At 43.5% G+C, this 12,734-nt stretch overlaps 1 protein-coding gene across 2 annotated transcripts in view; it reads left to right on the top strand.

The window, feature by feature from the left end:
• The window catches only part of nt5dc1 (5'-nucleotidase domain containing 1), a 602,479-nt gene that overhangs the window by 547,688 nt on the left and 42,057 nt on the right, over positions 1-12,734 (top strand). For both annotated transcript variants that reach the window (XM_041187282.1, XM_041187283.1), the window contains exon 11: positions 7,447-7,615. In XM_041187282.1, the coding sequence (XP_041043216.1) occupies positions 7,447-7,615 (169 nt within the window). The remainder of the gene's footprint in view (positions 1-7,446; positions 7,616-12,734) is intronic.

Consider the following 12,734-nt stretch of genomic DNA (forward strand, 5'->3'; position numbering starts at 1 on the left):
ACAAAACTGCAGGGAAATTACAGGGAGATGCAAGCATTATAGAGAAGTAAGAATTTTGCCCTCGGATGGCGTGCGGGCCCCACTGTCTTAGCAGCAGGCGGACGACTGACCCCCGCCAACGGGGCCCACCACCATTTTAAGTGGGCAGGTCAATTAAGGCCCATCCAGCGGCATCCCCGACAGGAAGCGCAATGTGCTTCCTGTTCTGGGGGGGAGGGATTCCCCATCGATCAAAGTGCACTGTTTCACGCATGCGTGCAAAAGAGCGCACTTCTCCCTGAGGCAAACTCTTGCCTCAGGGAGAATACTGACAATGGAAAAAAACTTTAAAAATAGAAACATTAAAAAATTATTAACATATAAACTTTATTAATTTTTTACAAAACGGACATGAAACTTCATCCCAGTGGATGAAGTTTCATGAATAATCTGGTGCCTGCTGGAGCTCCTGGCCTGCCCGCCAGCCTTAAGGTTGGCCGGGCAGGTCTTTAATTACTTTAATTAGCCTGTCAATGGCCTCAATTGGCCATTGACAGGTCGGCAGGCGGACAGCTGATTTCGCTGTCCGCCCTCCTTCCTAAAAATTTTAATGGACTCGGATAACATCGGGGATTCCTTCCGATGTCATCCCTCATCGTTTTCCCCTCGGCGACCAGGCCCGGCCCCCAAATCGCCGAGGGGAAAGTCCTGGCCAATGGGTGACTTTAATTACCCGAAAGTAGACTGGGACAGTGATAGTGTAAAGAGCAGCGAGGGGCTAAACTTCCTAGATTGTGTTCAGAAAAAATTTCTACAGTAGTATGTGTCCAATCCAACAAGAAAAGACACACTGTTGGACTTGGTTCTTGGAAATGAGGTGGGCCAAGTAGATCAAGTGTCAGTGGGGGAACATTTAGGAGACAGTGATCATTGTATTGTATGTTTTGAGATGATGATAGAAAAGGACGATAGACAATTCAGTGCAAGAATAATTAACTGGTCAAGAGCTAACTTCGATCGGGCAAGAACGGAGCTGGGCCAGATGGACTGGAACGAAATTGGCGGGAAAAACTGCAGCTGAACAATGGGCTACCTTCAAAAAAGAATTGATTCGGGCATAGTCAAGGTATATCCCATCAAAAGGGAAAGGTAGGACAAAAAAGTCCAGAGTTCCCTGGATGAGAAAGGAGATTGAAATTCAGATAAAGAAGAATAAGTGCGCTTATGACAGGTGTCAGGTAGAAAATACAATTGAGAACCAAGAGGAATACAGAAGGTTCAGAGGGGAGGTCAGAAAGCTTAGTAGAGAAACTAAGAGGGATTATGAGAAAAGACTGGCAGCCAATTTAGAGGGGAATCCCAAAGTCTTCTATAGGTATATAAATAGTAAAAGGATGGTAAAAGGAGTAGGGTCAATTAGGGACCTAAAAGGGAATTTACACATGGACGAAGGGGCCAAGGCTGAGGTATTAAATTAATACATTTGTTTCAGATTTCCAGCATCCGCAGTATTTTGCCTTTATCTTTGTAGTAAATGAATTCTTTGCATCTGCGTTTACCAAGGAGGTAGATGCTACCCAGGCTATGGTGAAAGATGAGGAAACTCTGTCACTAGAAGGGTTCAAAATTAATAAGGAGGAAATGTTGAATGGATTGTCGGTACTTAAAGTTGACAAGGCACCTGGACCAGATGAGATGCATCCAAGAATATTGAAGGAAGTGAGAGTAGAAATTGCAAGGACACTGGCCATAATTTTTCAGTCTTCCCTAGACTCGGGGCTGGGGCCAGAGGACTGGAGAATTGCAAACATTATGCCCTTGTTCAAAAGGATAAGCCCAGCAATTACAGACCAGTCAGTTTAACTTCAGTGGTGGGCAAGATTCTAAAAACAATTATTCGGGATGGAAAAAGTAGTCACATGGAAAAATATGGGTTGATAAGGAAGAGCCAGCATGGATTTCTCAAGGGGAGATTGTGTTTAACTAACATGCAGGAGTTTTTTGAAGAGGAAACAGAAAAGCTCAATGAGGGTAATTCTGTTGATGTGGTGTACATGGACTTTCAAAACTCATTTAACGCAGTGCCACAGAACAGACTTGTGAGAAAAGTTATTGTTCATGGAATAAAAGGGACAGTAGCAACGTGAATGCAAAATTGGCTGAAAAATAGGAAGCAGAGAGTAATGGTCAGTAGATATTTTCAGGAGTAAGGTTTGTATTGGAGTTCCCCAGGGGTCCATATTGGGACCCTTGCTTTTCCTGATATGTATTCATGATCTAGATCGTGGTGTGCAATTTCAAAGTTTGCGGATGATATGAAGCTTGGGAGTGTTGTGAACTGTGAGGAGGACAGTGTGGAACTTCAAGAGACATAGTCAAGTTGGTGGAGTGGGCAGATAGGTGGCAGATGAAATTCAATGCGGAGAAGTGTGAGGTGATGCATTCTGGAAGGAAGAACATGGACAGGCAATATAAAATAAGGGGTGAAATTTTGAAGGGGTGCAAGAGCAGAAAGACTTGGGTGTATATGTGTATAGATCATTGAAGGGAGCAGGACAGGTAGAGAGAGCAGTTAATAAAGCATATAGTATCCTGGGCTTTATTAATAGGGGCATAGAGTTCAAGAGCAGGGAGGTTATGCTGAATTTATATAAGACACTTGTTAGACCTCAGCCAGAATATTGTGTACAGGTTTGGGCGCCACATTATAGCGAGGATGTGAACACATTGGATAAGGTGCAGAAGAAGTTTACAAGAATGGTTCCAGGGATGGCGTTATGAAGATAGATTTGAAATGTTGGGGCTTTTCTCCTTGAAGAGAAGAAGGCTATGAGGAGATTTGAAAGAGATGTTCAAAATCATGAGGCAGCTGGGCAGAGTAGGTAGGGAGAAGCTGTTCCTGCTCGTAAAAGGATCAAGAATGAGAGGGCACAGATTTGAAGTGATTTGCAAAATAAGCAAATGTGATGTGAGAAAAAAGTTATTCATGCAATGAGTGGCTCGGGTCTAGAATGCACTGCCTGGAAGTGTGGTAGAGGCAGGTTCAGTCGAGGCATTCAAGAGGGCTCTAGATGATTAGTTGAACAGAAACAATGTGCAGGGGTAAGGACGAAAGGCAGGGCAATGGCACTAGGTCATAATGCTCATAAAATTGCGGACAGGTCAGGACGGGGGTGAGGTTGGTCCTCCTGGGAAATTTTATGAACCCCCATACCTGCAAACCCACCAGCCAGTATTGCAACAATAAAATAGGATAGCAGACGGCTGAGGGATGTAGAGAATATTATCTTGTTGATCTGAAAGGAGTGAGGTGTGGACCAGGGGTTTATTGACCAGTTAATTAAACATTGGCGGTAAAAGAAAATACTTGAGAACAATTTATAGGGTCAGCCTAGTTGACAGGTTGTGGAAAAGCCCATCTTCTCCTCAGAAGTTCAATAAGATGTCATGCAGACCAGTGAATTAGATGTGGTCAATGTTGCCCCTGCCAGACTGGATGTAATCAGTATTGTCCACACAAGGGTTCAGCTGTACAGTATTTAAGAAATCTGGCCAGGCAGTCAGTCCACTCTCCTTAAGTACACCACAAGACCTGCTAGCATTTAAATCATGTCTCTAGAATTTTCTGAAGAGCATTCTAACCTTAGTGTTCTAATCAGAATTAATGTAACACCAGGGCTAATGCATTTGTTTCCAGCGCAACTACAATACTGGCATCTACCCAACAATGTGGGAAAATTGCCCAGGCATGCCTTGTCCATAAATAACAGGACAAATCAAACTGGCCAGTTACTAGCCCATCAGACTATGCTCAATCATAAGCAAAGTAATGGAAGTTGTTGATGACAAAGCTATCAAGCAGCATTTACTCAGCAATAACATGCTTATTGATGCTCAGTTTGGGTTCAGTCAGGGACACTCTGCTCCTAACCTCATTACAGCTTTAGTCCAAACATGGCCAAAAGAGCTGAAGAGATGAGGCCAGCATGACTGCCCTTGTCTAGGTAGCATTTGACCAAATGTTCTATCAAAGAGCCTGAGCAAAATTAAAGCCATTGAGAATCGGGAGGAAACCTGTCCACTGGCTGGAGTCATATGTAGCCCAAGGCTTTCATTGTTGGTGGCCAATCTTTTCAGTCCCAGAACATTGCTGTAGGAATTGCTCATGATAGTGTCTTCGGTCCTACCATCTTCAGCTGCTTCATCAATGACCTTCCTTCCAACATAAGGGCAGCAATGGGATGTTGTCTGCAGATTGCACCGTGTTCAATATAATTCACTATTCCTCAGATACTGAAGTAGTCCTTGTCTGCATGCAGCATGACCTGGATGACAGTCAGACTTGGGCTGATAAGTGGCAAGTAATATTCATGTCACTCAAGTGCCAGGCAAATGCCATCTCCAGCAAGAGAGAATCTAACCTTCATCCCTTAATGTTCAATGACATTGCTGAATCCCCCCATCATCAGCATCCAGGGCATGACCATTGACCAGCAATTTACATGAATCAGACACCTAAGTACTGTGGCTACAGCAGCAGGACAGAGGCTGGGGATTCTACAATGGGTAGCTTGCCTCCTGCCTCCCCAAAGCCTGTCCACAAGGCACAAGTCAGCAGTGTGATAAAATACTCTTCACTTGCCTAGATGAGTGCAGCCCCAACTAAAGAAGCTTGACACCATTCAGGACAGAGCAGCCTGCTTGATAGGCACCTGACCTATCACCTTAAGCATTCACTCCCTCCACAATGTGTACCATCTGCAAGATGCCAAGGCTTCTTTGACAGCACCTTCTAAACCTGCGACCTCTATCAACCACCTAGAAGGACAATGGCAACAGATGCATTGGAACAGCGCTACCTGCAAGTTCCCATCCAAGCCATTCACCATCCTGACTTGGAACTATATTGATGTTCCTTGACTGTCACTGGGTCAAAATCCTGGAACTCCCTTCCTAACAGCCCTGCAGCACATGGCCTGCAGCAGTTCAAGAAGATGGCTCACCACCACCTTCTCAAGGGTACTTAGAGATGGGCAATAAATGCTGGCCCAGTGATGCTCACATTCCATAAATGAATAAAAAAAGTTGTTTTTAACAGGTCAGCATCAATGCTAAAATAATGTCAATTGGACAATTTAGCTCAAGGATTTCTATTGCTACATTTAAACGTTCTGTCCATCTCCCAAATGGAGAAGAGGTAAAAAGATATCAGGATGATCAAATGTGCTTTAGATGTTTAATTTTGATGTTTTGGGTAACATCCCAGTAGCACAGTTGTTGAACTGAATGTTAAGCAATGGCTGGGCTAGCATAACATGTTTTTTCTTGAATCTGCTGACAGACTCAGGGTTAAAATAAACATGCAAATGAACACATTTTCAGCACCTGAATTCAGTAATGTTAGTACATCACTGGTTGCCATTAAATCATTTCTGCTTATATACGTCTTAGGATGTGTTGCAAACATCATTGTCATCTATTAGAATAAGCAATTGAAAGATCAGTTCCTTAAACTTTTCAGAGTTAATAAAAATATGTTATTTGAGAAACCTAAATGGTTTATTCAAATAGTTTCTTTTATGGGCTTAACTTCATTTATTCCTGCTAAAAATGGTAACAATTGAAGTCTCATTATTTTCAGTGGCATTCTTAAAATACCTTGATATATTTCTTGCTGAGTAGTGCCACAGAGAAAACCACACATACGCTGAGCCAGCAAATTGAGACCTGTCAATGAAATCCAGTAAAATATTACACTGAACTCCCATTCCCTACTAAAACACACAAGTTTAACACCCAGCACTTTTATATTTTCTTATATATTGGCATAAAATACCATATAAACCTTCTGGTTGATTTTATGTTAATTTTATGTTCAAAATAAAAAATGCTCAGAAACTTTGCAAATCACTTCACTGCAAACCATGTATAGGTAGAAGAATAGTGCCTACAAAATGTATAGTTTTTGTGACACCATCTTTGCCTAGTTGATCCATTTTTAATGATTTGGGATTTTCAACTATCTGTTTGTAGGAAGCTTTGCCACATACCTGATGACAAGTATGATTTGTAGCTAGATAGATCCAAATCAGTATCTCATCTTCAGAAAAAAATCTAATTGCATTAACGCACGCTGTCATACTTTTCACTCTTTTTTCACAGTGTTCTCTTCTTAGTGTCTCTTAGAGGAGTTGACTCCCTACTGGAAAACAGGTCCTGGTTCAAAGTTCATCAGCATGCACAGAAATTGCACCGTAATCTTCTGACAAAAAGATAATATTACAAATGCGCCCCAGAAGTAGTCCAAATCAAAAACAATCAATCTATCTATTATTCAAAGTTTTACATCTAGCATTCACTTCCTATTGCCACACTTTCTGTGTCACAATTCTGTAGTGGCTAGCAGTCACAACCGGGTGTAACACCTGGGATTGCTTTCAAACTATAAACATTGTTTAAGATTTCCATACTTGTTATTAATTAACCTTCAGTGCTCTTGAGCATTAGGTGATGTTACTACTCTTCCAAGCTCCTCTTTCTCTAGATGGCTATGAGGTGGGTTTCAGGCATATTTTTCATATTTCTTTCAGAGATATTAATCTTTACTAATCTTTGTTATTTTAGAAGTGTAAATTACTTGAGCTTCAGTCTCATGGTTACAGCATAGAAAGCCTTTGTTACAAAATGGATGCCATCTCAGGATCAGTGGTTTCTCAGTCCTGTTAGCAGTGTGCGCATCTTAATTTTATGTCAGTAGACTCACACTGACCTATATCTGGTTAAATGAAAGCGCTAAAAGTGTAACAATCAAGTTCTCTTGCAAAATTATCCAGGTAGTCATATTTTTGACATGTCCACTTCCTCAATCTCCCCAAAGATGGATAAGACTTGATGCAAATTAGTGTTATTTTACACTGTGAACATACAGAGCAGCAATTAGAATCTGATGCACTTAGTCAGTACAACTTGTCTTCATATCATAATGGAAAAATATAGTACACTCTGTACATCCCAAAATCAGTGAGTTATCTTGCTTGACTTAAATAAAATAACATCTAATTTTCTTTCCTTCTTGGAACCTTTCTCTGGTCTTACTGCATCACAGCTTTCTAATAAATCTTCAGACAGGCTCCTGCCAAGCTCCAAAAGCCAGTGACTCCTCAACACAATGGCTGTAATGTGTATATCATTTTGTCAAGACAAGCTAATTATTTATTTATTATTTATAGTCTGTTGGAAACAACTTCAAAGCTAGTACTTAAACGCATTAACTGCATTTTGTCTTGGACCCCATATCTTTTAAACTTGCAAACATGTGCTATACTTGAAACACAGCATTTCAAGTAACTCTTTTCCAAATTCTATCTGTGAGAAAAAAGGTGTCGAAAGATCCCAACACATGACAATCATTCCTTATGATCTCATGACTCCTTCATCTTTTCATATGTTTGTCTTCCTTTTTTCCAGAGCAAGAGGCAGAAGATGTGGCCAGTGGTGTCAGAACAGTGGGGCTCCTATTTTGTGGATGGCGTCACAGGACTGGAGGGTGAAGGTGAAACTCAGGTGCACACATGGTGCACCAGCAACATTAACACTTACAGCACCATCGCTATTCCCAGCCTGCAGGCTATAGCAGGTAAGAAAGACAAGAGTAACAACGGGTCATTGTATGATCATTGTATGATTGGAGCTAAGAAATACAAAGGACAGAAAACGCTAGTGCGAGTAGTTTATAGGCACTCTACAGTAGTTACTGTGTCAGACAGCAAATTAGGGAAGCATGTAACGTAATGGCAATGCAATAACCATAGGGGATTTTAAGCTTTGTTTAGGCTGGTCAAATCAAATTAGCAAAAGTAGTTTGGAGGATGAGTTCATAGAAAGCATTCAAAACAGTTTTGTAGAACACAATTTGAGGAGCCAAGCAGGGAATAGGCTATCTTAAATCTAATGTTGTGCAATAAGACAGAATGAATTATTAATCACTTATTAAAAGATTCTCTGGGAAAGAGTGACCATAACACAATACAATTTTAAGTTGGGTTTGAGGGTGTTGTAAGTCCAAAACTAGTGTCTTAAATTTAAATGAAGCCAATTATGCAGGGATATGTTGGGGCTAGTTGGGGTGGAGGTGGTGAGTTGACCAAGATAGCTTGGGAAATTAAATTTAAAGACATGTTGGTATATAAGCAATGGTGAATATTTAAAGAATTAATAATTGTCAACAAACATACATTTTTTTTAGGAATAAAAATACCGCAGGAAATTTGCCCAACTATTGCTAAGAAGGATAGTATTAGATTAAAAGAAAATGTTTACAATGTTGTCAAAATGAACAGCATACCTGAGGATTGAGTTTTAGAAATCAGCTCATACACACACACTCACACTCTCTTGTGGACCCTCTCCTCCCACACATACAGTCACACCCTCCCCTCTCACACACACAGTCACATTCTTCCCTCTTACACACACTGGTGGGCCCCGCTCTCTCTCTGGGCCCCCAGGCCCTTCGCTCTTGCCCCAGGCGCCCCACTCTCACTCCAGGCCCCCAGACACCCCCACTCTTAGCTCAGTCCTCCGACCCTGCTCTCCCTTCAGGTCACTCTCTTTCTGCCACCCCTGCTTTCGCTCCAAGCCCTGGAACTTAGCTTGAAAACTTACCTTTCCAATGTTTGCTGCTTATCCAATCACAGGCTGGCTTCTCCTTTTGTTTGCTGCTGAAAGTGAGCCAATCAACGGCAAATGCAGGAAGAAACCAGCTTGTGATTGGACAAGCAGCATGACGGCATTTTTCAAATGCAAGTCAGTTGAATGTCCAAAAGATTTGGTGAGCCCACTCCAGAGGGCTTGGAGGTTAGACAAGCCTGTCCTTGAGGTGGCATAACTAAGGTTCACTCAATTGATAACTAGGTTGAGAGGTTTGTCCTGTATGAAAAGATTGAGTAAAACAGGCCTATATTCTTGAGTTTAGAAACATTTAAAATTCTTAGAGGGCTTGAGAACGTAGATACTGAGAGGATTTTTTGCCTGATAAGAGGTTCTAGAACTAGAGGTTGTAGTTCCAGGTTTAGGGGAAGACCATTTCAGGCTAGAATGAGAAGAAATTTCTTCACTCAGAAGGTGATGAATCTTGGGAATTTACTGTCACAGAGGACTGTGGCTGCTTATCCATTAGGATATTGAAGGCTGAGATTGATAGATTTTTGAACACTAAGGGAATAAAAGGTTATGGAGATAAGGTGGGAAAGTGATGAGGGGGGAATATCAACCATGATTTTATTGTATGGCAGAGTAGGTTCAAGGAGCCATAGAACCTAGACCAAGACCTGAGGGCCTTGGGTTCCGGAGCGAGAGCGGAGCCCACTGGTGTATGTGAGAAGGGAGAGTGTGAGTGTGATTGTGTGCATTATGGGAGGCGATGGCATAATGGTATTGTCTCTGGACTAGTGATCAAGAGACCCAGGGGAATGTTCTGGGGACCCGGGTTCGAATCCACTTTGAATTCAATAAAAATCTCGAATTAAAAATATAATCATGACCATGTTGATTGTTGTAAAAGCCCACCTGGTTCACTAAATCTGCCATCCCTACCTGGTCTGGCCTACATATGATTCCAAACCCATAGCAATGTGGTTGATTCTTAAATGCTCTCTGAAATGGCCTAACGTGCCACTGAGTTCTATCAAACCGCTACAAAGTCTCAAAACAGCAGTGAAACTGGAAGGACCACCCAGAATTGACCTAAGCACCGGAAATGACAACGGCAAACTCAGCCCTGTCGACCTGACTAACATCCGGGGACTAATGCCAAAATTGGCAAAGCTGTCACACAGACCAGTCAAATGACAGCCTAACATGGTCATCATCACAGAATCATATCTTACAGATAATGTCCCAGACATCATCACCATCACCATCCCTGGGTATGTCCTGTCCCACCAGCAGGACAGACCCAGCAGAAAAGACTGAGGGGCGACCTGGTCGAGGTCTACAAGATTATGAGGGGCGTGGACAGGGTGGATGGGGAGCAGCTGTTCCCCTTAGTTGAAGGGTCAGTCACAAGGGGACATAAATTCAAGGTGAGGGGCAGGAAGTTTAGGTGGGATGTGAGGAAAAACATTTTTACCCAGAGGGTGGTGACGCTCTGGAATGCACTGCCTGGGAGGGAAGCAGAGGCAAGTTGCCTCACATCCTTTAAAAAGTACCTGGATGAGCACTCGGCACGTCATAACATTCAAGGCTATGGGCCAAGTGCTGATAAACGGGATTAGGTAGGTCGGTCAGGTGTTTCTCACGTGTCAGTGCAGACTCGATGGGCTGAAGGGCCTCTTATGCACTCTGTGGTTCTGTGATTCTGTGAAATGGTGGCACAATGGTACACAGGAGTTGCCCTGGGGGTCCTCAATATCGACTGCGGACCCCATAAAGTCTCATGGCATCAGGCAAGGAAACCTCCTGCTGATTACCATGTACCACCCTCCCTCAGTTGATGAATCGGTGCTGCTCCCTGTTGAACACTACTTGGAGGAAACACTGAGGGTGGCAAGAGCGCAGAATGTACTCTGGGTGGGGATCTTCAATGTCCGTCACCAAGAGTGACCCGGTAGCACCACTACTGAGCGAGCTGGCCGAGTCCTAAATGACATAGCTGCTAGACTGGGTCTGCAGCAGGTGGCAAGGGAACCAATAAGAGGGAAAAACGCACTTGACCTCATCTTCACCAACCCGCCTGCCACAGATGCATCTGTCCTTGACACTATCGGTAGGAGTGACCACCGCACAGTCGTTGTGGAGACAAAGTCCCGTCTTCTCACTGGGGATATCCTCTATCGTGTTGTGTGGCTCTACCACCATTCTAAATGGGATAGATCTTGAACAGATCTAGCAATTCAAGACTGGACATCCATGAGGCGCTGTGGGCCATCATCAGCAGCAGAAATGGACTTGACCATAGTCTCTAACCTCATAGCCCGGCATATCCTGCACTCTACAATTGCCACCAGGCCAGAGGATCAAGCCTGGTTCAATGAAGAGTGCAGGAGTACATGCCAGTAGCAGCACCAGGCATATCTAAAAATGAGATGTCAACCTGGTGAATTTACAACACAGAACTACTTGCATGTCAAATAGCAAAAACAACAAGTGGTAGACAAAACTAAGCAATCCCACAAACAATGGATCAAATCTAAGCTCTAAAGTCCTGCCACATCCAGTCGTGAATGCTAGTGGACAATCAAACAACTCATTGGAGGAGGAGGCTCCACAAATATCCTCATCCTCAATCATGGGGGAGCCCAGCACATCAGTGCAAAAAGATAAGACTGAAGCATTCACAACATTCTTCAGACAGAAGTGCCGAATGGATGCTCCATCCGGAGGTCCCAAGCTTCACAGATTCCAATCTTCAGTCAATTCAATTCATTCCACGTGATATCAAGAAACAGCTGAAGACACTGGATAGAGCAAAGGCTATGGGCCCTGACAATATTTCGGCAATTGTACTGGAGACTTCTGCTCCAGAACTTGCCGCGCCCCTAGCCAAGCTGTTCCAATACAACTATAAGACTGGCATCTACCTATGGCTATGTGGAAAATTGCCCAGTTATGTCCTGTACACAAAAAGCAGGACAAATCCAACGTGGTGAATTCCGGCCCCATCTGTCTACTGTCGATCATCAGTAAAGTAACGGAAGGGGTCGTCAGTGCTATCAAGCAGCACTTGCTTAGCAATAAGCTGCTCACTGACACCCTGTTAGAGTTCCTCCAGGGCCACTCAGCTCCTGACCTCATTACAGCCTCGGTTGAAACATGGACAAAAGAGTTGAACTCTTGAGGTGAGGTGAGAGTGACTGCCCTTGACATCAAGGCCATATTTGACCAAGTGTAGCATCAAAGAGCCCCATCAAAACCGGAGCCAACGGGAATCAGGGGGAAAAGTCTCCGCTGGTTGGAGTCATAGCTAGCACAAAGGTCAGTCATCTCAGCTCCAGGACATCATTGCAGGAGTTCCTCAGGGTAGTGTCCTCGGCCCAACCATCTTCAGCTGCTTCATTAATGACTTCCCGTCCATCATAAGGTCAGGTGGGGATGTTCACTGATGATTGCACAAGGTTCAGCACCATTTGTGACTTCTCAGATGATGAAGCAATCCATGTACAAATGCAGCAAGACCTGGACAATATCCCAGCTTGTGTTGACAAGTGGCAAGTAACATTCGCGCCATACAAGAGCCAGGCAATGACCATCTGCAACAAGAGAGAATCTAGTTATCACCCATTGATGTTCAATGGCGTTACCGTCACTGAATCCTCCACTATCAACATCCTGGACTAGCCACATAAGTACTGTAGCTCCAAAGCAGGTCAGAGGCTAGGAATCCAACTAAGAGTAACTCACCTCCTGACTCCACAAAGCCTGTCCACCATCTACAAGCCACAAGGCAGGAGTGTGATGGAATACTCCCCACTTGTCTGGGTGAGTGCAGCTCCCACAACGCTCAAGAAGCTTGATGCAGTCCAGGACAAAGCAGCCCGCTTGATTGGCACCCCATCCATAAACACTGACTCCCTCCACCACTGATGCACAGTAGCAGCAGTGTGTACCATCTATAAGATGCATTGCAGGAAATCCAAGGCTCCTCCAAACCCACGATCACTACCATCCAGAAGGACAAGGACCGCAGATAGATGGGAACACCATCACTTGGAAGTTCCCCTCCAAGTCACTCATCATCCTGACTTGGAAATGTATCG

This window comes from Carcharodon carcharias, chromosome 5 (assembly GCF_017639515.1).
Source record: "Carcharodon carcharias isolate sCarCar2 chromosome 5, sCarCar2.pri, whole genome shotgun sequence".
Lineage (NCBI taxonomy): Eukaryota > Metazoa > Chordata > Chondrichthyes > Lamniformes > Lamnidae > Carcharodon > Carcharodon carcharias.